This window comes from Parambassis ranga, chromosome 17 (genome assembly GCF_900634625.1).
Source record: "Parambassis ranga chromosome 17, fParRan2.1, whole genome shotgun sequence".
Taxonomy (NCBI): Eukaryota; Metazoa; Chordata; class Actinopteri; family Ambassidae; genus Parambassis; species Parambassis ranga.
Genome location: NC_041037.1, coordinates 3308047 through 3324169, shown reverse-complemented (window position 1 = coordinate 3324169; position 16123 = coordinate 3308047). Strand labels below are relative to the sequence as shown.

The 16123-nt window shown below is 42.4% G+C and overlaps 1 protein-coding gene across 1 annotated transcript in view; it reads right to left on the bottom strand.

Moving 5' to 3' along the window:
- Positions 1-16123, bottom strand: part of LOC114449324 (receptor-type tyrosine-protein phosphatase mu) — a 149579-nt gene that overhangs the window by 108031 nt on the left and 25425 nt on the right. The window contains exon 2 of the mRNA XM_028426882.1: positions 6456-6578. Within this exon, the coding sequence (XP_028282683.1) occupies positions 6456-6578 (123 nt within the window). The remainder of the gene's footprint in view (positions 1-6455; positions 6579-16123) is intronic.

Sequence of the window (16123 nt, the reverse complement as noted above, 5' to 3'; positions counted from 1 at the left end):
AGCGCGGCCGCCGCTTCGGAAATGTCAATGAAGACAGGGCTATTCTCACTGTCTGCTACCAATCAAAAATGCTCTCGCTGTGAGGGTTAGGCTGGTAATGTGAACAGCCGTGGCCTCCACTCAATTTTCCAGAACTTTCCCTGTGTCCTTTGAAACATGAAAGGAGCCTGATAAAATAACACTGAATAAGTTTAGGGCTCTCCATAAGAAGGGCCTGGCAGGTTTCTTTGACAAGAGTCAAATAGATTCACCTAAAACCATCCATCATGCGGAACACGTCTCTGCCCCATCACTTCAGTCAGGTGGAACAAGTGACCCTTATTATGTCGGCTGGCAGCATTCTTTGTTGCTGCATGTCAATCAGCGGCATTGCTTAATGGCTTAATATGTCATCTTAATATTCAGAATGCATTATTGGAGCTGTGCTGCAATAAATGGGTCCTATAATGGCCCATTTGCCTGATACAAACCCATTACACAACAGTGAGTTCTCACCTATCATTAGCCTTAATTGTTCATACTATGCACACCTAAGTAAAAAATACTGCATGCAAATATGTCCTCCGTCACAGCAGTGCAGTGTGCTGTCCTAATCCTGTTTGTTGTAATGGGCGCCCTGTTGGCTCAGACCCTTCTTCACCCCCACAAACACCATAAATTGAAAAACGTGGTCTCTCATACCCTGGAATTAATTCACCGATTGATCAGACGTTGTAATTTACCGTCCCGTGTTGTCCCCTAATCACATAATAGGGCTTCTCCTTAACCTCCTAACCTTGGTGGTGTGATTTTCACACACAGTCGTGAATGGTTCAAAAGCAATTAGCTTATTTTCACAATGTGGCACTCCTCCCTCCGCAACAGCAAATCCCATCTTTTGCTGATGTGATTTAAATTCTGATTAAATTTCTGACGTCCTTCAGTCAGTCCTCTCATATTTTAAGTGGCTAGCTTCCTCCTCCTCTTCCTCCACAAACATAAACAACACTTGTTGTCCAGGTAAGTTGTGAGCGAGGCTTTGCAAATTCATTATCTCCTAACTGGAAGGTGAACAGTTTGCCTTTTAAGATGATCTTTTTATATTTATAAAAGAACACCCATCGGGCTCTAAGAGTGAGCTGCATTTGCATTATGAAGCAGAGAAGGAGAGAAGATCACCCTCATCCTATGAAAAACCTCATTCTGCCAATACTTCGCTATTGTCTGGGTGTCATTATCGACCAAGGACGCGATATCAAAACAAAGACTCCGCGCAACAGTGAGACAAAAACATTCAATTTCTCCCCTGCAACATATTTAGAACAGACATTAGGAATAAAACAATAAGTCATTTAGCCTGAGCTGCATTTGCCATTGTGCCTAGTAGAATACAAAAACCCTAATTAATCTCAGTTAGAGGACCTTCGTTCTCCTCCTCTTGCCATTATTCCCCAGAATGACTCCCGGGGGAGAGTCAGGGAGCAGCAGCCTCCTGCTGGCAACATCCATGACACCATGAGAGAAGAAGAAGCAGCTTCAGCACCAGCTGTGGCTCACTAAAAACTTTTAACAGCACATAAACTTCCAGCTTCGTCCATTCTTCTGACACTACAGCACCAAAATAAATGTTTATATAACAAATAAAGTGCAATCCCAAATCGATGCTGACAGAAGGGCATCCAGCAAAGCTGAATGAGTCTGAGCCGAGATGATTCTTATCATCATGGTCCAGGACAGATGAGGCCTGTTGGTAATAACAGGACAGACGGGGACGGTTCTGCTGGGGGTTTCTCCAGTTGGCTTGGGAGCAGAACATGCTGGGGAGTGCCCAAGCAGACACGCAGAGCCTCAGAACTGGGTTGAACCACCATAAAAAAGGAGCCAAAGCATGCAATCAGTGCAGCGCTGAGGGATAAACAAGGCGACTCTCCGTCCAGACGTAGCAATTAGCTAGGGAGCAGATCACCAACATCCAAGAGCTTTCAGAGGTTCTGTTTGTCTCCTCTTCATGTGACCAGAGGGCTTGTTTTTCTGTTGTGGTACTCTTATTTACTCGCTGCGATGGATTTGGGCCAGTTTAGTCTTTGATGGCAGTACGAGTGCACAGCAGGCTGACATCAAACTCTGTGTTCACCACTCTGACAAAGCACCTTCATACATACGAGTGCAAATGTATCCTCTGTAGGTCGTTAAACAGAAAAAAAATCTACTGCATAATCGACAGTAGCAATTTATTTTAAAGAACTCTCATCTCATCAACAACTTCTTCAAGTGGCACTCAAGCTACAGCTACAGCTCCGGGTCAATGTCTGGAGCTTTTCAATAAAAAAAAAGATCATCAGGTCCTGGAATGAAGCAACGACTACAGAACACGGGGCTGGTCAGGGACTGTGGGAATGGTTGGAACACAAAGTAATGTGCTTATGACAGGGCATCAATGCTGTGCTCTTTGCCTCACCATATAAAAAAGAAAGCACCTTGAAAAGTTTAAAAAGTTTTTAAAAACATGAATATAATAAAAATAATGTGTAAGAGAGGTCTGTGTGCTGGGTCGCAGGGATGTCTGCTTAAATTTGAATGCTAACCAGCTAGCAATGAGCCATACAACTGCAAAATACTGCCCTCAGCCCAGCATTAGAGGAACAGGTAGTGCAAATTAACCAATGGCTTATAGCCCAACAGGGACCTCCTCACAGCCACTGACAGGACACATCAGGGAGTGGAAGGCCCCAGAGCTAGCCGAGAACCTGCAGCTTCTACAGGAGATCAACGCTGTTGGACGATTTCTATGCTGTGCCAGACACATGAAAGTAAATCAGGCCAACAAACACAACACATCTCATCAACAGACTGTTCATAACTATGGACAGAGCATCATCATGATCTGATCAATTTTGAGTCCTTGAGGAAGGCTCTGCCCATCAGCATGCTGGCAGCGTCACACTGCACCGGAATACTTGTTAATCATGATGTCACGCCCAAAGTTTTAACTTATAATATTAAAATAAACAAAAAGGAAACTTTTAATAAAGTTCTTGTACCCTGTTGTAAATGTTCATTGCTGCCTGCTGTAAAGTTCCACCTTTCTAACATGTAAGTGTATGGGGATTAACTCTTTAAGTCCCCACAGGCTGTAGAAGGAACTACAGTTTCACTGACACTTCCTGCATGTGCTTCATTTGTCAGCCCAGGGAAACAGCAGCAGCCCTCTTGAACAGGAAGGTATTACAACTTTTTTTTCTTTTACAACATTCACCTGGAAGTGCTGAGTTTAAAGGGACGACTGAAGACATATAAATATGGATTTACTTGTAAAACTCTCTGAGAAGCAGGAGGGACAATTTACATGATGCATTCACAGTGACATTAAGAAGCCCTGTTTGGACAGATACTGTCAACAACCAATTTGAAAGGTGTTTGAGGTAGTGATGTCTTCTGTTCGCTGCTCTGTTCCATTCCCTGCCTGGCACACACGCACACACACACACACACCAGGCAGGATAACAATCTGCTCTGCGAGTATGATAAGGTCGTTTTGTGAAGATTCATAAGTGCAGGTTGAGAGCGAGGCGGCAATCAGAGGTGAGATAGCTTTTCCACCAGTGTGGCTTTCACCTAAATGCATTTTTACCCATCAACCCCTTCCTCTAGTAGCCCTAAAACAATTTCACCCGTCAAGTACACTACATTTCACATCCCTTTCAATGTGGTCAAAGAGGGGAGATTACAATTTCACGCAGCAGGTTGAGTGCTCACACTGTGAAATGGAGAAAGAGCTGCAACCTGTTAATTACGTGCAATTCAAGACACGCAGGTAGAAAACAAGCCCGTCTGAAGTGTACTCAGACCGGGAAGCACAATCAGGGACACCTCTTAACAAGACATGGGATTTTAATCAGATATGTTAAATTTAGACCGAGCGTGCGGTGTTAATTTGTAGGTCAGGGCTTCTGCAGATTTGGCTGTAACCTTTGCCCAGCCTCTGTGTGTCCCGACATTAATCAATTGCGATGGAGAAAAAGGAGACACTTCCTCCCCCACCTCCATGGAAAGTAATTTCTCCGGGGCAGTTCAACACACATCAACCTGACGAACGCACAAACAGGTCCGGGCAACTGGCTGCTTAAAATTAGTGAAGGCCTGCTAATTAATTCCCCTCCTGTCACTGGAGGGGCCCAGTGCAATCTATCTGTGATGCAGCCTTTTGTGAGATTAGGCATCAGATAAAGGAGGGGAAACAATATCCATTAGTTTGCAATGCTACCTTTGTTACAACATGAGGGGGGAAAAAAACACATCATTCCATTAGTCTGATTCCTGAGGTGCAGTCTTGATATTTCAAATCAAATGAAAAGCGATCAATGGAACATTAAAGAGACAAATTGTGTGCGACAGACACAAAATGCAGGGAAAGCATTTTAATGAATTTCAATATGCTGCTGATGGATAGGCCTCGTCAATTAAAATGGATATCAAATGGTGCTTGTGCCTCCGCTCGTCTGACTGTCCCACAGACCCGCCACATCAACGGCCCACAGCGGGACGAGTGGAAGGAAACGGTGTGAGAGGAATGTTTTCTAGTCACAAGATTAAACGCACATATAAGCTGTAATCAATATGTATTAGTCTCTGATGCCAACGTTGTTTACATGGAGCCTTGCAGTATATTCCAATTACAGTCAGACTTACAGCCTGATCAGAAAAAAGTGTTGGGGTTGATGAATTTCACTTAAAAGATCAGAACATAAGAAGTTATGTAAAATGTGCTTTGAAATGATTTACATCAGCATACAGGACAGAACCTGGAAGTATGCTAATCAGACCCATACTATATGAATACAGGTTTTTAACAAGTCACCTTTGACTTTTTTTACATCCATCCTTTTTCTTTGACTGTACAGGGCCAGACGGAGGCTGGAACCTGTCCTAGCTCTGACAGCAGGGTACACCCTGGACAGGCCGCCACACACACTCACACCTAGGGCCAATGCAGTGTTAGTGCATTCGTTAACTACCTTTTTTTGCTGATAAAAATGAGACGATAAATAAATAAAAACTAACGCAGGGTGCCAAAAACGAAGACGAAATGTATTGACACTTTCGTCAACGAATAAAAACGAGATGATATTATTGATGGAGACGAGATCCAATCAGAGCAAATTTTGTTTGTGGAAGGGAGGGACGAATCAGGAGACGGCGGCAAAGAGCCAATCAGAAGCCAATCTCTGCGTAAGGACGTTACCCCGCGATGCTGGAAGAAGGCGTCCTCATGCATGGCAACACAAAACAGGAGAAGAACAGACACACGGACACATTTGATGTCAAGACAAACAAGACGGTTTGCAAACGTGTGGAGCGACTATCAGCGGTAAAAACACAACAAACATGAAGCGACATTTGCAGACGAGTCATCTTAACTTCCGTTCAAAGATACATGTGACAAAATCTATAAATTAAGATAAATAAATGGTTTTACAGCATGCGCACTGTTTCTAGGTGGTCACTGAAGTATTTTGCTGTAGTTATGGAGGATTCATGAAGAAGGTCATGACTGAACAGTGTATTCAGGGAGAGCAGTTTCAAATAACAAAAGTTAAAGCTGTGCCTGTTTTTATTGCACTTCAAACCTTAATTATTTCATGAAAAAATATATATCATAGAATTTTAGTCGACTAAATCCACGGCAGATTTAGTCGACTAAAATTCTTTGATATTTAGTCGACTAAAACTAGACTAAAAGTTAAAAAATGTTGATGACTAAAGTGTTAATTTTGGCAGCAATTTCTGATTTAGTTTTTATTTTAGTCTTGTGACTAAAATGTCATTTGATTTTAGTCACAAGACTAAAATAAAAACTAAATCAGAAATTGCTGCCAAAATGAACACTGGGCCAATGCAGTGTCCCGTTTTAACACAACATCTATGTTTTTGGTATATGGCTGTCACTTTTTGATATAAAAATCAGTAGATTACTTTATCATTTTAAAGATCTGTCTGAATTTTTGAATTTTCAAAGTGTTTTTGTTCTGAGATTTTGTGCAATACTGATATATATCAATCAACTGAAGAACAACATATTCATGTTAGCATCCTGCTAATGGATGAGCAAACTTGAATCAGATCCTCCTACAGTCCAACATTTAGAGATCACATTTTAAAAGGTGCTCTTACGATATTGCATATTAAAAAGTTAATTTAATTATTCTTATTAGAAAGTCAATATTGTATAACAAAATATCACAATGCTCACTGTGGTGCATAGTTTACTCTTCTCCTGTGTACTCATCTTTTGTTCAGTGTTATGTTCATTTCTTATTAAATGAACCTTCCACCTGGCCTTAACCTCATGTTTATAACTTCAGGAAGTGAAAAGCTCTTTGTTCAAGTCTGACATCAGAAAGACACCGTCAGCCTATTACAATGATGTATTTCAATATGGCGATCGTTTCTCTCCTTCGCCGTGTCTCCATCCTTACCTGAGGGCATCCAGGGATCAGATGGAGGCTTCTCCCTGGTGTTGACCTGCTCCCAGTCAAGGTCGTCATCTCGGCCTTGGGTGTATCCGCACGCCGCCAGCGGCTTCTCGAAGTCACAGTCGCCTGAGACAAAAAGGAACAAATGTATATGGTTAAACAGTTTTTCCATTAACTTGCTGCTCAAATGAATGAATATAGAAATTAAATTCTTTGCTTTTTTTTCTTCCCTCAGCGGTATTCATAATGCAACACGCCAGACAATGAGACGCATTTAAGTGAGACAGAGTGAAGGATTACTGTAGTAGGCGAGGCACAACATACATTACCATCATTAGCAACATGGCAGTCCAATTTCACAATGACAAGTATGAAGTGTCCAAACTCCATCATCGTTAGACATTATGTTCCCAAACTGCACCACCATCGGGCCCAAATTGATTTATTTTCCCGGCCGGCCACAGAACTTTGCTGTTCATGCGCCCTTACTCCACTGAGCCACTCTAATCCTTTTTACAAGCTGCTCGCAAAATGACAGCAAGCAACCATTAGGGCCAGGCTTCAACAGGGGCTTGGCGTGTGATCGATTAATACAAATACCCCTTTATTCCCTGGCACCTTAAAGGCCACACACAGAATGCAAGCTCCTTTTTTTTCCCCTCCCCCCAAAGTGCTTTTCAATCCACTCATAAATCTACAAAAAGAGAAAAGTCAGGACAATAAGCAGTTGGAAACATGTTTTTCAGGCGTGCCTGCTACAGATACATGATTACATTTGGTCTAAACAGATGTATATTGTCCTGATCCTTGCCAGAAACCGAGCAGCCAATTGGAAAATGTTTGCTGGCACGTTGCTAATAAGTTTCTAAACACAGATGACATACACATTTTGATGGCCTCTGGGGATTGTCCTCCGAGCCAGAATCTATGCCAGGCCAAAACCAATATCTCATCTCTTACAAGCTCCCTCTGACATTCTGCTGGATAAAGGCTACGAGCCGGGATTTTTGTTTTCCCATTTATCTCTCCGGTGACATTTACAGTACATGTGCAAATGTGTGGCCAAATGAGGAGAACACAGGATAATTAATACCTGGCTGCACGGGGGCAACAGCTGATGATATATTTGTGGCTTTGTGTGGGTTTTTCTTTGAGGGGGCGGACGGAGAGGAGAGGTGGGAGTGATTGCAGAAGTATCACGGGTGAAGAAATGCAGAGGGAATGCTGTCCAGATAATCACTGCCTTGTTAGGAGGAGGAGATCTGTAGGAACTATGCAAGTCTATAGGACAGACTGTATGGCTGTGCACAACAACATCTCCAGTATCTCCAGCATGCACAACTGATTTAATGACACACAACACTAAAAAAAAAAAGTGCTAAATAACGTCACTACTGTTGCTGTGTGTAGCATCCATCTCAGCGTCAGAGGCCAAGGTTGAAGTGGTTCAGTTAGCATTAGCTACAGCACAGGCTATGTCTCCATAAATGCCAACCATTGTGTTAAATACTAAAAAAACAGCCCAATGTTAAAAGAAAACTCTTTAGACACATGATACTGGTCATATTTGTATGATAATTTAACCCTCTGTACAATACGTGATCGGGAGTGCCAAATGATGGTTAAATGGTTAGCAAAAATCAGCTGTGACTGACATGCTAATACAACATTTAGCGTGTGGTAATGCTAAACTACAACCTCTAAATCCAAGATGGCCACATATAAACAGTGGTAAACTGTAGTGAAGGATTATTAGGATTAGCATGTAGCATTAGCTACAGCTGCTAAATGTCAGATATCTTACCTTTCTAGTGGATTCAAAGAGAGTTTAGCCTACAAGCTAAATGCTCAGTTTTCGCTAATGCTATGTAGCTAAAGAAGTCAACCCCCACACTTCCTTCAAACTTGCCACAAGAGAGTGACGTATCCTCTTATATATCGTCTCATTTGTAGACACAAAAAGTGGGATATGCTACTAAGCTAGCGCTACAGTGTGTTACTACATAAGCAGCAGTTTACATGTGTTAGCAGGTATTATGTGACTTTGGGGCTAAAAATGAACACATGAATTAATTTTCTGAAGCTAGTATCTCCCCCTTATTCTTTTTTTTTTGCAGCAGCACACTGTGATTAAGCTGTTCTCCCCTAGCTAGCTATTATTTAAAGCCAATTAGCAAACAATGGCTGTTTGTCACGGTAGATAAATCACAGGTAGAAAACTAATGATAGTGGGATGCCTTTAAAAGGACCGCAGCAATGCTTGCAGAGATTTTCAGGTGTATTTCTACACAAAAAAACTCATGCTAAGCTAATTAGCACTTATATATTCACCATTCTAGGAGGCGGGTTTGTAAAGAGTCCACCTACTGTACAGAAAGCGGCTGTACAATGTAAACTGTTAGCTGTTCATTAGCATAACAGCTAATGAACACCGAGAAGCAAAACAAAACATCTGAAATCATCAACAAATGTCCTCGACAAACCCTCAGTGATTCACAGCAGAGAGCAGCGCTCGCCCTTCACCTCCACGCAGTGACTGTCCAGAGCTCCGTGCTGAAAAAGAGCACGTACTCCAGGCTCAGTCAACTTGCTCTCCAAATAAATAAAAATCCTGCGTGTTGCCAAGACGTAACTTGGAGAGAGTACATGAACACAAGTATTTTGGCTGCAGCCAGCGTCACAGGGACTGGCTTTGTTCCATCAATATTTTGACTCAATAGTTCCAGGATCCTTCGCCCCATGCCACCCACCTTCCTCCTCACAGCATGGAGGAGCTCAAACAAACCCAAAGAGGTGGCTTTTATTGCTGTTTGATATTCAAATCGATGGCGCTGGCGAGGAGCGGAATATATTCCGAGTCAGTGGGAAGTGGAGGGGAGAGAATTCTGAACACTGAAGAAGAAAGAAAAGGAACATGCAAGAAGCAGAAGCCAGTGTTGTGTTTAATTTGGAGAGGTTTCATTTTTTTTTTTTTTTTTTTTTTTTAAATGTCACTGTGTTTAATAATAAATCAGGAAAATGGAAGTGGGGGGGGGCTCAGTTTGAAACTCAGTCCTCTTCAAAGACATCATTAACGGTTCTCTTCTATTAATGATTCAGTTGTTGCTCAACTTCATTTGAATACAAAAGACATTAAACATTTTCTTATGGAGAAATTAAAAGAAACTTTACCTATAATTTACTTCACCCCTCCAATAATCTGATTTTTTTAAGCCAGAAGTTAATATAATGACTATTAAAAAGCCTTAATTTTAGCAAAGCAATAACGGATCCAGTCATAATGAGAGTGTAAAATGATACTAATCCAAATTAGCCTGTGTAGTCTCTTGGTGGCTGTATTTTCCAGCTAATTTCATGTGGATCTGATATGTGGAACACACCCACACTCCCCCTTTTTCATTGACGACACTCGTTCCTGTAAGGACTGTGTACCTTGAAGACAGGCTAACAGGCTGTGAACAAGCAATAAATCCATTTGCATTGCTTTGATTGTTCTCACTATCAGACTCTAGCATCAGGAAATTCTCCAATACTGCCTCCAACTCGTTATTGACCCGCTCCTCGCCCCTGAAAGCATCGCAACGCGTCCTGCACGAATCACACGGCGCCCGTCGTCACCGTGTGCTTTCACTGTTTCACTGACGGTGGCCCTGATCACATGTTGCATGTCATCAATTCAAACGTGCGCTTCATGAGTCAAGATGAACGCATCCGTCAATAGCATCATAACAGTCCTTCTCTCTGTAGGAGGTTTATATATCGCTGCCAGCGTGTGGCACAACCCCACATATAATCAGCCTCGACAGCTGCTGAAATAGATATCCCAACAAGAGGCTGCCAACTCTCCAGAGGAGATTTAACTTTCAATAAAAGCATCTATGAGGTGTGGGTAGTCTGGGAGTGCAGCTGAATGTGCTCCACCCTGTCAACATTCTCCCCCCCTTTTAAGAGAAGCGAGCAGCTTGAAGCCAGAAAGGTGGCCCCAGATATGTCATGAAACAATTTATTCCTGAGTGAGAACACACAATAGTCTTTATATTCTCACGCAGAGTGCATTTCAAAGAAATCTATCCATCTTTTCCTGGACGGAGCCAGAGGCCAGAATCAATACTGCAACCCCTCAATGCTGGAGCCAATTTCTCCTAAAGATTTTCAAGTCAGACTTAAAAGGCCTTTTGTTATTGCACCTGTAACAAAAGTAAACTTTCAGCATTAAAAGCTGTGTGTGAAAGTTTGGTCCGGTGGTGAGGCGCTGTGTGAATGTCAGGGATAAAACATGTTTGTGAATACAGCTCCATGATGGAGGCTCTGAATGACTCCGGCTCTGCAACATTCCTGATCAGGTCTGTGAAGCTCTTATTTTGTAGATTGTATTACTAATTTTGCCTTTGTCTTTCCCTCTCCATCTTTTATGCCCAGTTTACACTTTTAAACGGGATTTTTAGCGATCTTATAAGCCCATTGCATGACTCGACAAGTTTGATGCGTGCACATTGTACGATGACCATTCACTGAATCGGTTACGAGGAGGATTTGGATGCGGGGTGACAGGTCATAGCAGCTGTCACACTGTGAGACAGTCATCCTAAATTTGTGACGCTGCTGGAATTTTATCTCAGGTTGTCTTTGGTTGCAAGACAACGGCCGCCGTGGAACCTGTCTCACATTGCAACGCAAGACCGCCGATTTAGAACCCAAACCCACCAAAGACATCTCCACGATTCTCCTACGATGCTCGTCTTTCGTCTGCGACAGCCCAAAATCGCAGTGTAAACCGGGCATTAGAAGCACCCGTCTCTTCTGTGATGTCACCTCCTTCTGGACATTAACTCACACCTATACAGCTTATTTCTCCTGCATCAGCTGCCCTGCTGCTAGGATTTACACTCGGCATTTCCAATCAACCTGAATCCTCTGGTAGTCATTTGCAGCTCTCATTGTTTTTTTACTTGGGGCTTCTATTGTATAAGAACAGAAGAATAACTACACTACTACTGTGTAGCTTCATCTTTGACAAAAGCATCAAATTAATCAACATAAATGAATAAATGTAAAAAAAAAAAAATGACCAGTGCCGTTGAATATCAATGTTTAAGCTTTCCTTAAACAAAGATGGAGCCACTATAGTGTGTTGTTCAATATTAACTTTAAGCTAGTTAGCTTAGCTGTGCATGAAAATAGAAAATGAGCAAAATACTTGACTCATTCTTGTCTGGTCATTTTATATCCATTCATTCTGATCTATATGTCACCTCATAATTTAAACACATGCAGGGTCTTACGTGCCTCTGCTCTAATGTAGCTGGCATTAGAACATCCTCCCAGAGAGGACGCCGAGTCCTTTTCAAACGTCCACCGCTTCAGCCTCAGTGGCAGATATCATTGCTGCAGGACCTCCTTAGCCCCACTGCCAATTCTGCAATTACCAGCTTTCCAACCTGTTCTGTCGGGCGAAGAAATCACAGGTCTGCCCTTCGCCCCAATCCGCCTCACTGTCTGCACTTGTTTTAACAAACATCTTGTCTGCTGGCGTCCCTTCAGACTCAAACCACAAGGCAATCTTGGGTAATTTAAAACCAATGTCGACTATCTCCCTCCACCACGGCCAGCGTAGAGCTGCAGAATCCTGCAGCTAAGCCCCTCAGGGACTGATAGGCCTTTTCACTCTGGCCCTATTTCACTTATCTATTGGCAGCTCCTGCCAAGTTCTATCTCTGCACTGAATTGCATGTATATATACACTATCTGTTTGGGGACATTGAACTGTGGGAAGGGGATTTAGACAATCAATCTCAATATCATTATCAATCACGTCTTGCTGTTCACCATATTGATTCAAAGGGAAATAAAGAAGTTGGAGTGGAGATTTCCACTGATAATCTGCCCGGCTGAGCCGCGTGCACTTGTCAGCAATGTTGTGCAAAACAAAACCGACAAACCACGTCTAGTGTGACGGAACAAACTCAACAAACGCAACAAAAAGCCAACGCTGTGCTTCTTTTTTAGACCAGCCATGAATATTTTCTTGAAGAAACAAACTCATTATTTAAAAAAATCCTCTTTGGGGGTATGTTTGGCTCAAACTCCCCCTCATTAAAAACCAGTCTTTGCTTTCCAGGCTATTTTTTTTTATCATGTCATCCGAATATCAACTTGATGAATGTGCTTTACATCAGGAGTACAGCGCAGTTCCTGATCAAACCCGCCCTGGTGCACGGTTAGACGTACATGGAAGATGACAGGCAGCCTTCTCCTTAGATATGCTAAATCTTGACAGATGATTTTGGAGCCATGTATGCCAGCGCGGGGCTCGACGTTCTCTTCCACTGCGCCTGTCAAGAACTTCCAGTAAATGACTTCAAATCCATCTCCATTCTCCGCAACCTGCCAGGCTACCAATTAAGATGAATATGGAATCTAACTCAGAGACATGGAGGATCCTCATTGTCATTTTTTCCCTAAGTGATAAAAATGAGGACTTCAGGTCCGCCTGCACGCCGCTGTCCTGCGGTGATGACACCAAACATTAACATCATTGTTTTTTTTTCCTTCATTTTGAATCACAGCTTCCTTTTTCAGGAAGGTCAACAGATCCCCTCAAATATTCAGGATAGGATCTAATCGATTTCAGCAGACTGAGGAACAGCCACCTGCTGTGCACAGTGTTTAGTTTAGTGCGGCTCCTGACAGCAACAATGCTGGTTAACAATGGCTGCTCCTCATATTGTTCCCAGCATCCTCGTTCCTGTCTCTGTGAACAGAATGAGCTACAGTCTGTCTGTCTCAGCGCCGCTGCCCTCCAGAGAGAAAAAAAAAGAAAATAAGGCTGTTTCCTATTCAGCTTAATGCCTGTTGATACACTGAACGGCAAAGAAACGGGCTTGTTTGGCTTCCTATTTTCTGCTGTTCAATATGCCCCCAGAAACGATACGGCAACTGAGCATAAAAGGCACTTTATTACCACAAATCACTGTTTATTTGTTGCACAGAGGAGGAGACGCATGTTGAGGAAAAATGATTTTTTATAAGCATCCTACCCTACTGTTGTTGATGTGCTTCCTATCAACTTGTGAAGATGGTTTAAAGTAGTATTAACCCACCTGCATTGATTCACAAGGCAGTTTCAGCTCAATACTGTAAGACTGGAAATTTACACTTCCTCCAGCTTGGTTTCACATCTGATCCAGGTGCGATGGGCCACGGGCCTGAACTTCAATCAATGAAAGACAGTATAAGAGATGAGAAAATTCTCTGGCCTCTGCTGGAGGATAGATCCAAACCTGGATAGGGGAGCCCTCAGGATGAGAGTGGCTGTGCTCGATGCTGAAAAACCCCCTCTTGCCTCACTCTGCAATGAAAAAAACAACACCTCTATCCCACAGTGGATGCATGACCCTTTAAACTGAACCCCCTCAATCCTCCCAAAAGCTGCTAAGTCAACAAACCTTTGAATTCTGCCTGAATGGTGTAACAAAGAGGGGATGAAATGCTAATGTCAGTATCAGTACTTTCCCCTTTCTTGTTCTCGCCGAGTTTCCCAGAGTCTAATTTGTCAAACATGCAAGTAACAATGCCAGAAATGAGCCCAAAGGGAGATTCCCTCCAGAGGAGAGAATGATTATGTTTGATCATGGTATAAACAAGAACATTAACATGCTTTGTTGGTTTTCCAGAACTGGAACAAATGGTTGTTTTTTTATGTGATGGAGGAGGGAATAATTCAAGGTTGAATGTCAAAGAATTAGGAAATCGCTAAAGCTAATTAGAAAATGTGGAAGAATAGAAGAAAGGTTGAATCAATCCCTCTTGAGGAGAGAAAATCTAGGCCACAAGGCAAAGCTTGAGCGTTCAGGCTTGATGAAATATCATTACTTTGCTTTCGTGTCATGACGTGTCGTCAATCACGTATGTGGGTGCATTTAAATCCACGTCTCTGAACACGGCCTGCCCAGGTGAAGGGTTACACACGAGGGTCTGAGCTCTGCTTTGACAGGTGTGGCTGCAGAGATTTCAATCCCAGTGGGAGCTTTTTCAAAGTGGCATCTCAGGGTCTTCACCTGCACACTTCAAACACATTCAGACCCTTTGTCTCTACGCAGAAGCCCCATAAATCAGCTACCTGAAAGAGAAAAGCCCCATGCCCTGGTTAATCCTCCTGGGTCAGAGGGGGGGAGCCGCTGTGGAAAGCATTAAAGCATATGAGGCCAGCTCTTAAATTTACTGCCAGTTCTTGTTGTGCTTGGCAACAGGACCGTCTGCAGGCTGGATCTCAAAAACAAGTGGGAGGAATCTTGATTTTGTTCTTATTGCCTCACTTCCTACAGCCATGACATTTTAGGACAATGCAGATAATTAGACCAATAAAGATCACCAACAGCATTTACCATGACATTTCTCTCTCCCCATGTGAAGCAGCTAACAATATATCATCCACAGGGTTTTTTTTTCCTGGTAGCCTAAAGCTATGTCTGTAAATGACACCACTGTCCATTTCCACGGTGACAAAACGCTGCCATATTGGCAGGAAGGTTGTTTTTAATTGGAGATGCACCAAGTCAAACACAATAACAATCACTTAAGTCATAGAAGAGTTTAGTGGCACAGTGCTGCACTTCATCAAGCCAGGTGATGACATAAACACACACATTATAAATAAATAGCACATTTAGTCGATAATCAGCTGCCTCACAAATGAAGAGGGCTGGCCTGAGTAACAGGGGCTTTAGAGATTAATAAGGAACCTGCTACAAATATCCAGAGCTTCACACACACACACGCTGCTGGTCGTGTAGTGCATTTTTTAAACTACTCTAGCTCTGTTATCTCTATAAAAAAAAATAAAAGAGGAAACATTATTCATAGCTGTCACATTAAAAACATGAACGGATACCCCAACTGAAAACTGGATATCCATCTGATAATTCACCAGCCACACAGTCAAATATTTGGGCCCAGCCATAAAAGTGACACGTGGTCACGGTCACGCCAAAGAAAGTCTTTTTAAATCCAAGTGTTGTATGACTGGCTGGAATGCTTCCTGGCAAAGAAAAATATGAATGAGTCCTTCCAAAAGTCGCTAAAGTATAATTATTGACATGGGTCAGAATGTAATTATGGTGTTTTTTGTTGAGTGTTCTCACTATTCTTCAGCTGTGATGTAGAAACGGTAATGATCGGGCCTGAAAACTGTTTTTTTCTGAAGCCTCATTTTTCAAAATCAAATTTGGGCACACACGTCAATAGCACAGCTGGAAGAACTGAGGCTACAGTCTTCATCGGAGTCCTCCTCCCTCTCCGCCCCTACAGCCCTCTGTCAACTATCAATTGAAGGCAACATATGGTCACAAAAAAGTGCAACATCAATCACATTCCTTCACATCAAGCCATACATTCTGCCTTTCTTTAAATGACTAACCTACTTTTAAATGTAATAAAACAAGCACAGGTCACCTCCATGCAGTGACACAATCACGTATAACAAATTAGACTGCTCAGCTGATATGTTATTAGTTCAGACAGTCAAGTAGAATGAATAAGTCACGGAAACAAAGGAATTCCCTGAGTCTCATTAATGTTATTAATTTTTAAATCCAATTATTGTACGACTGCTCGTGACCTATTTTCTGATTTAAGTGTCCTATCAAAACCTTACACATCAGAGCATAGAGGAA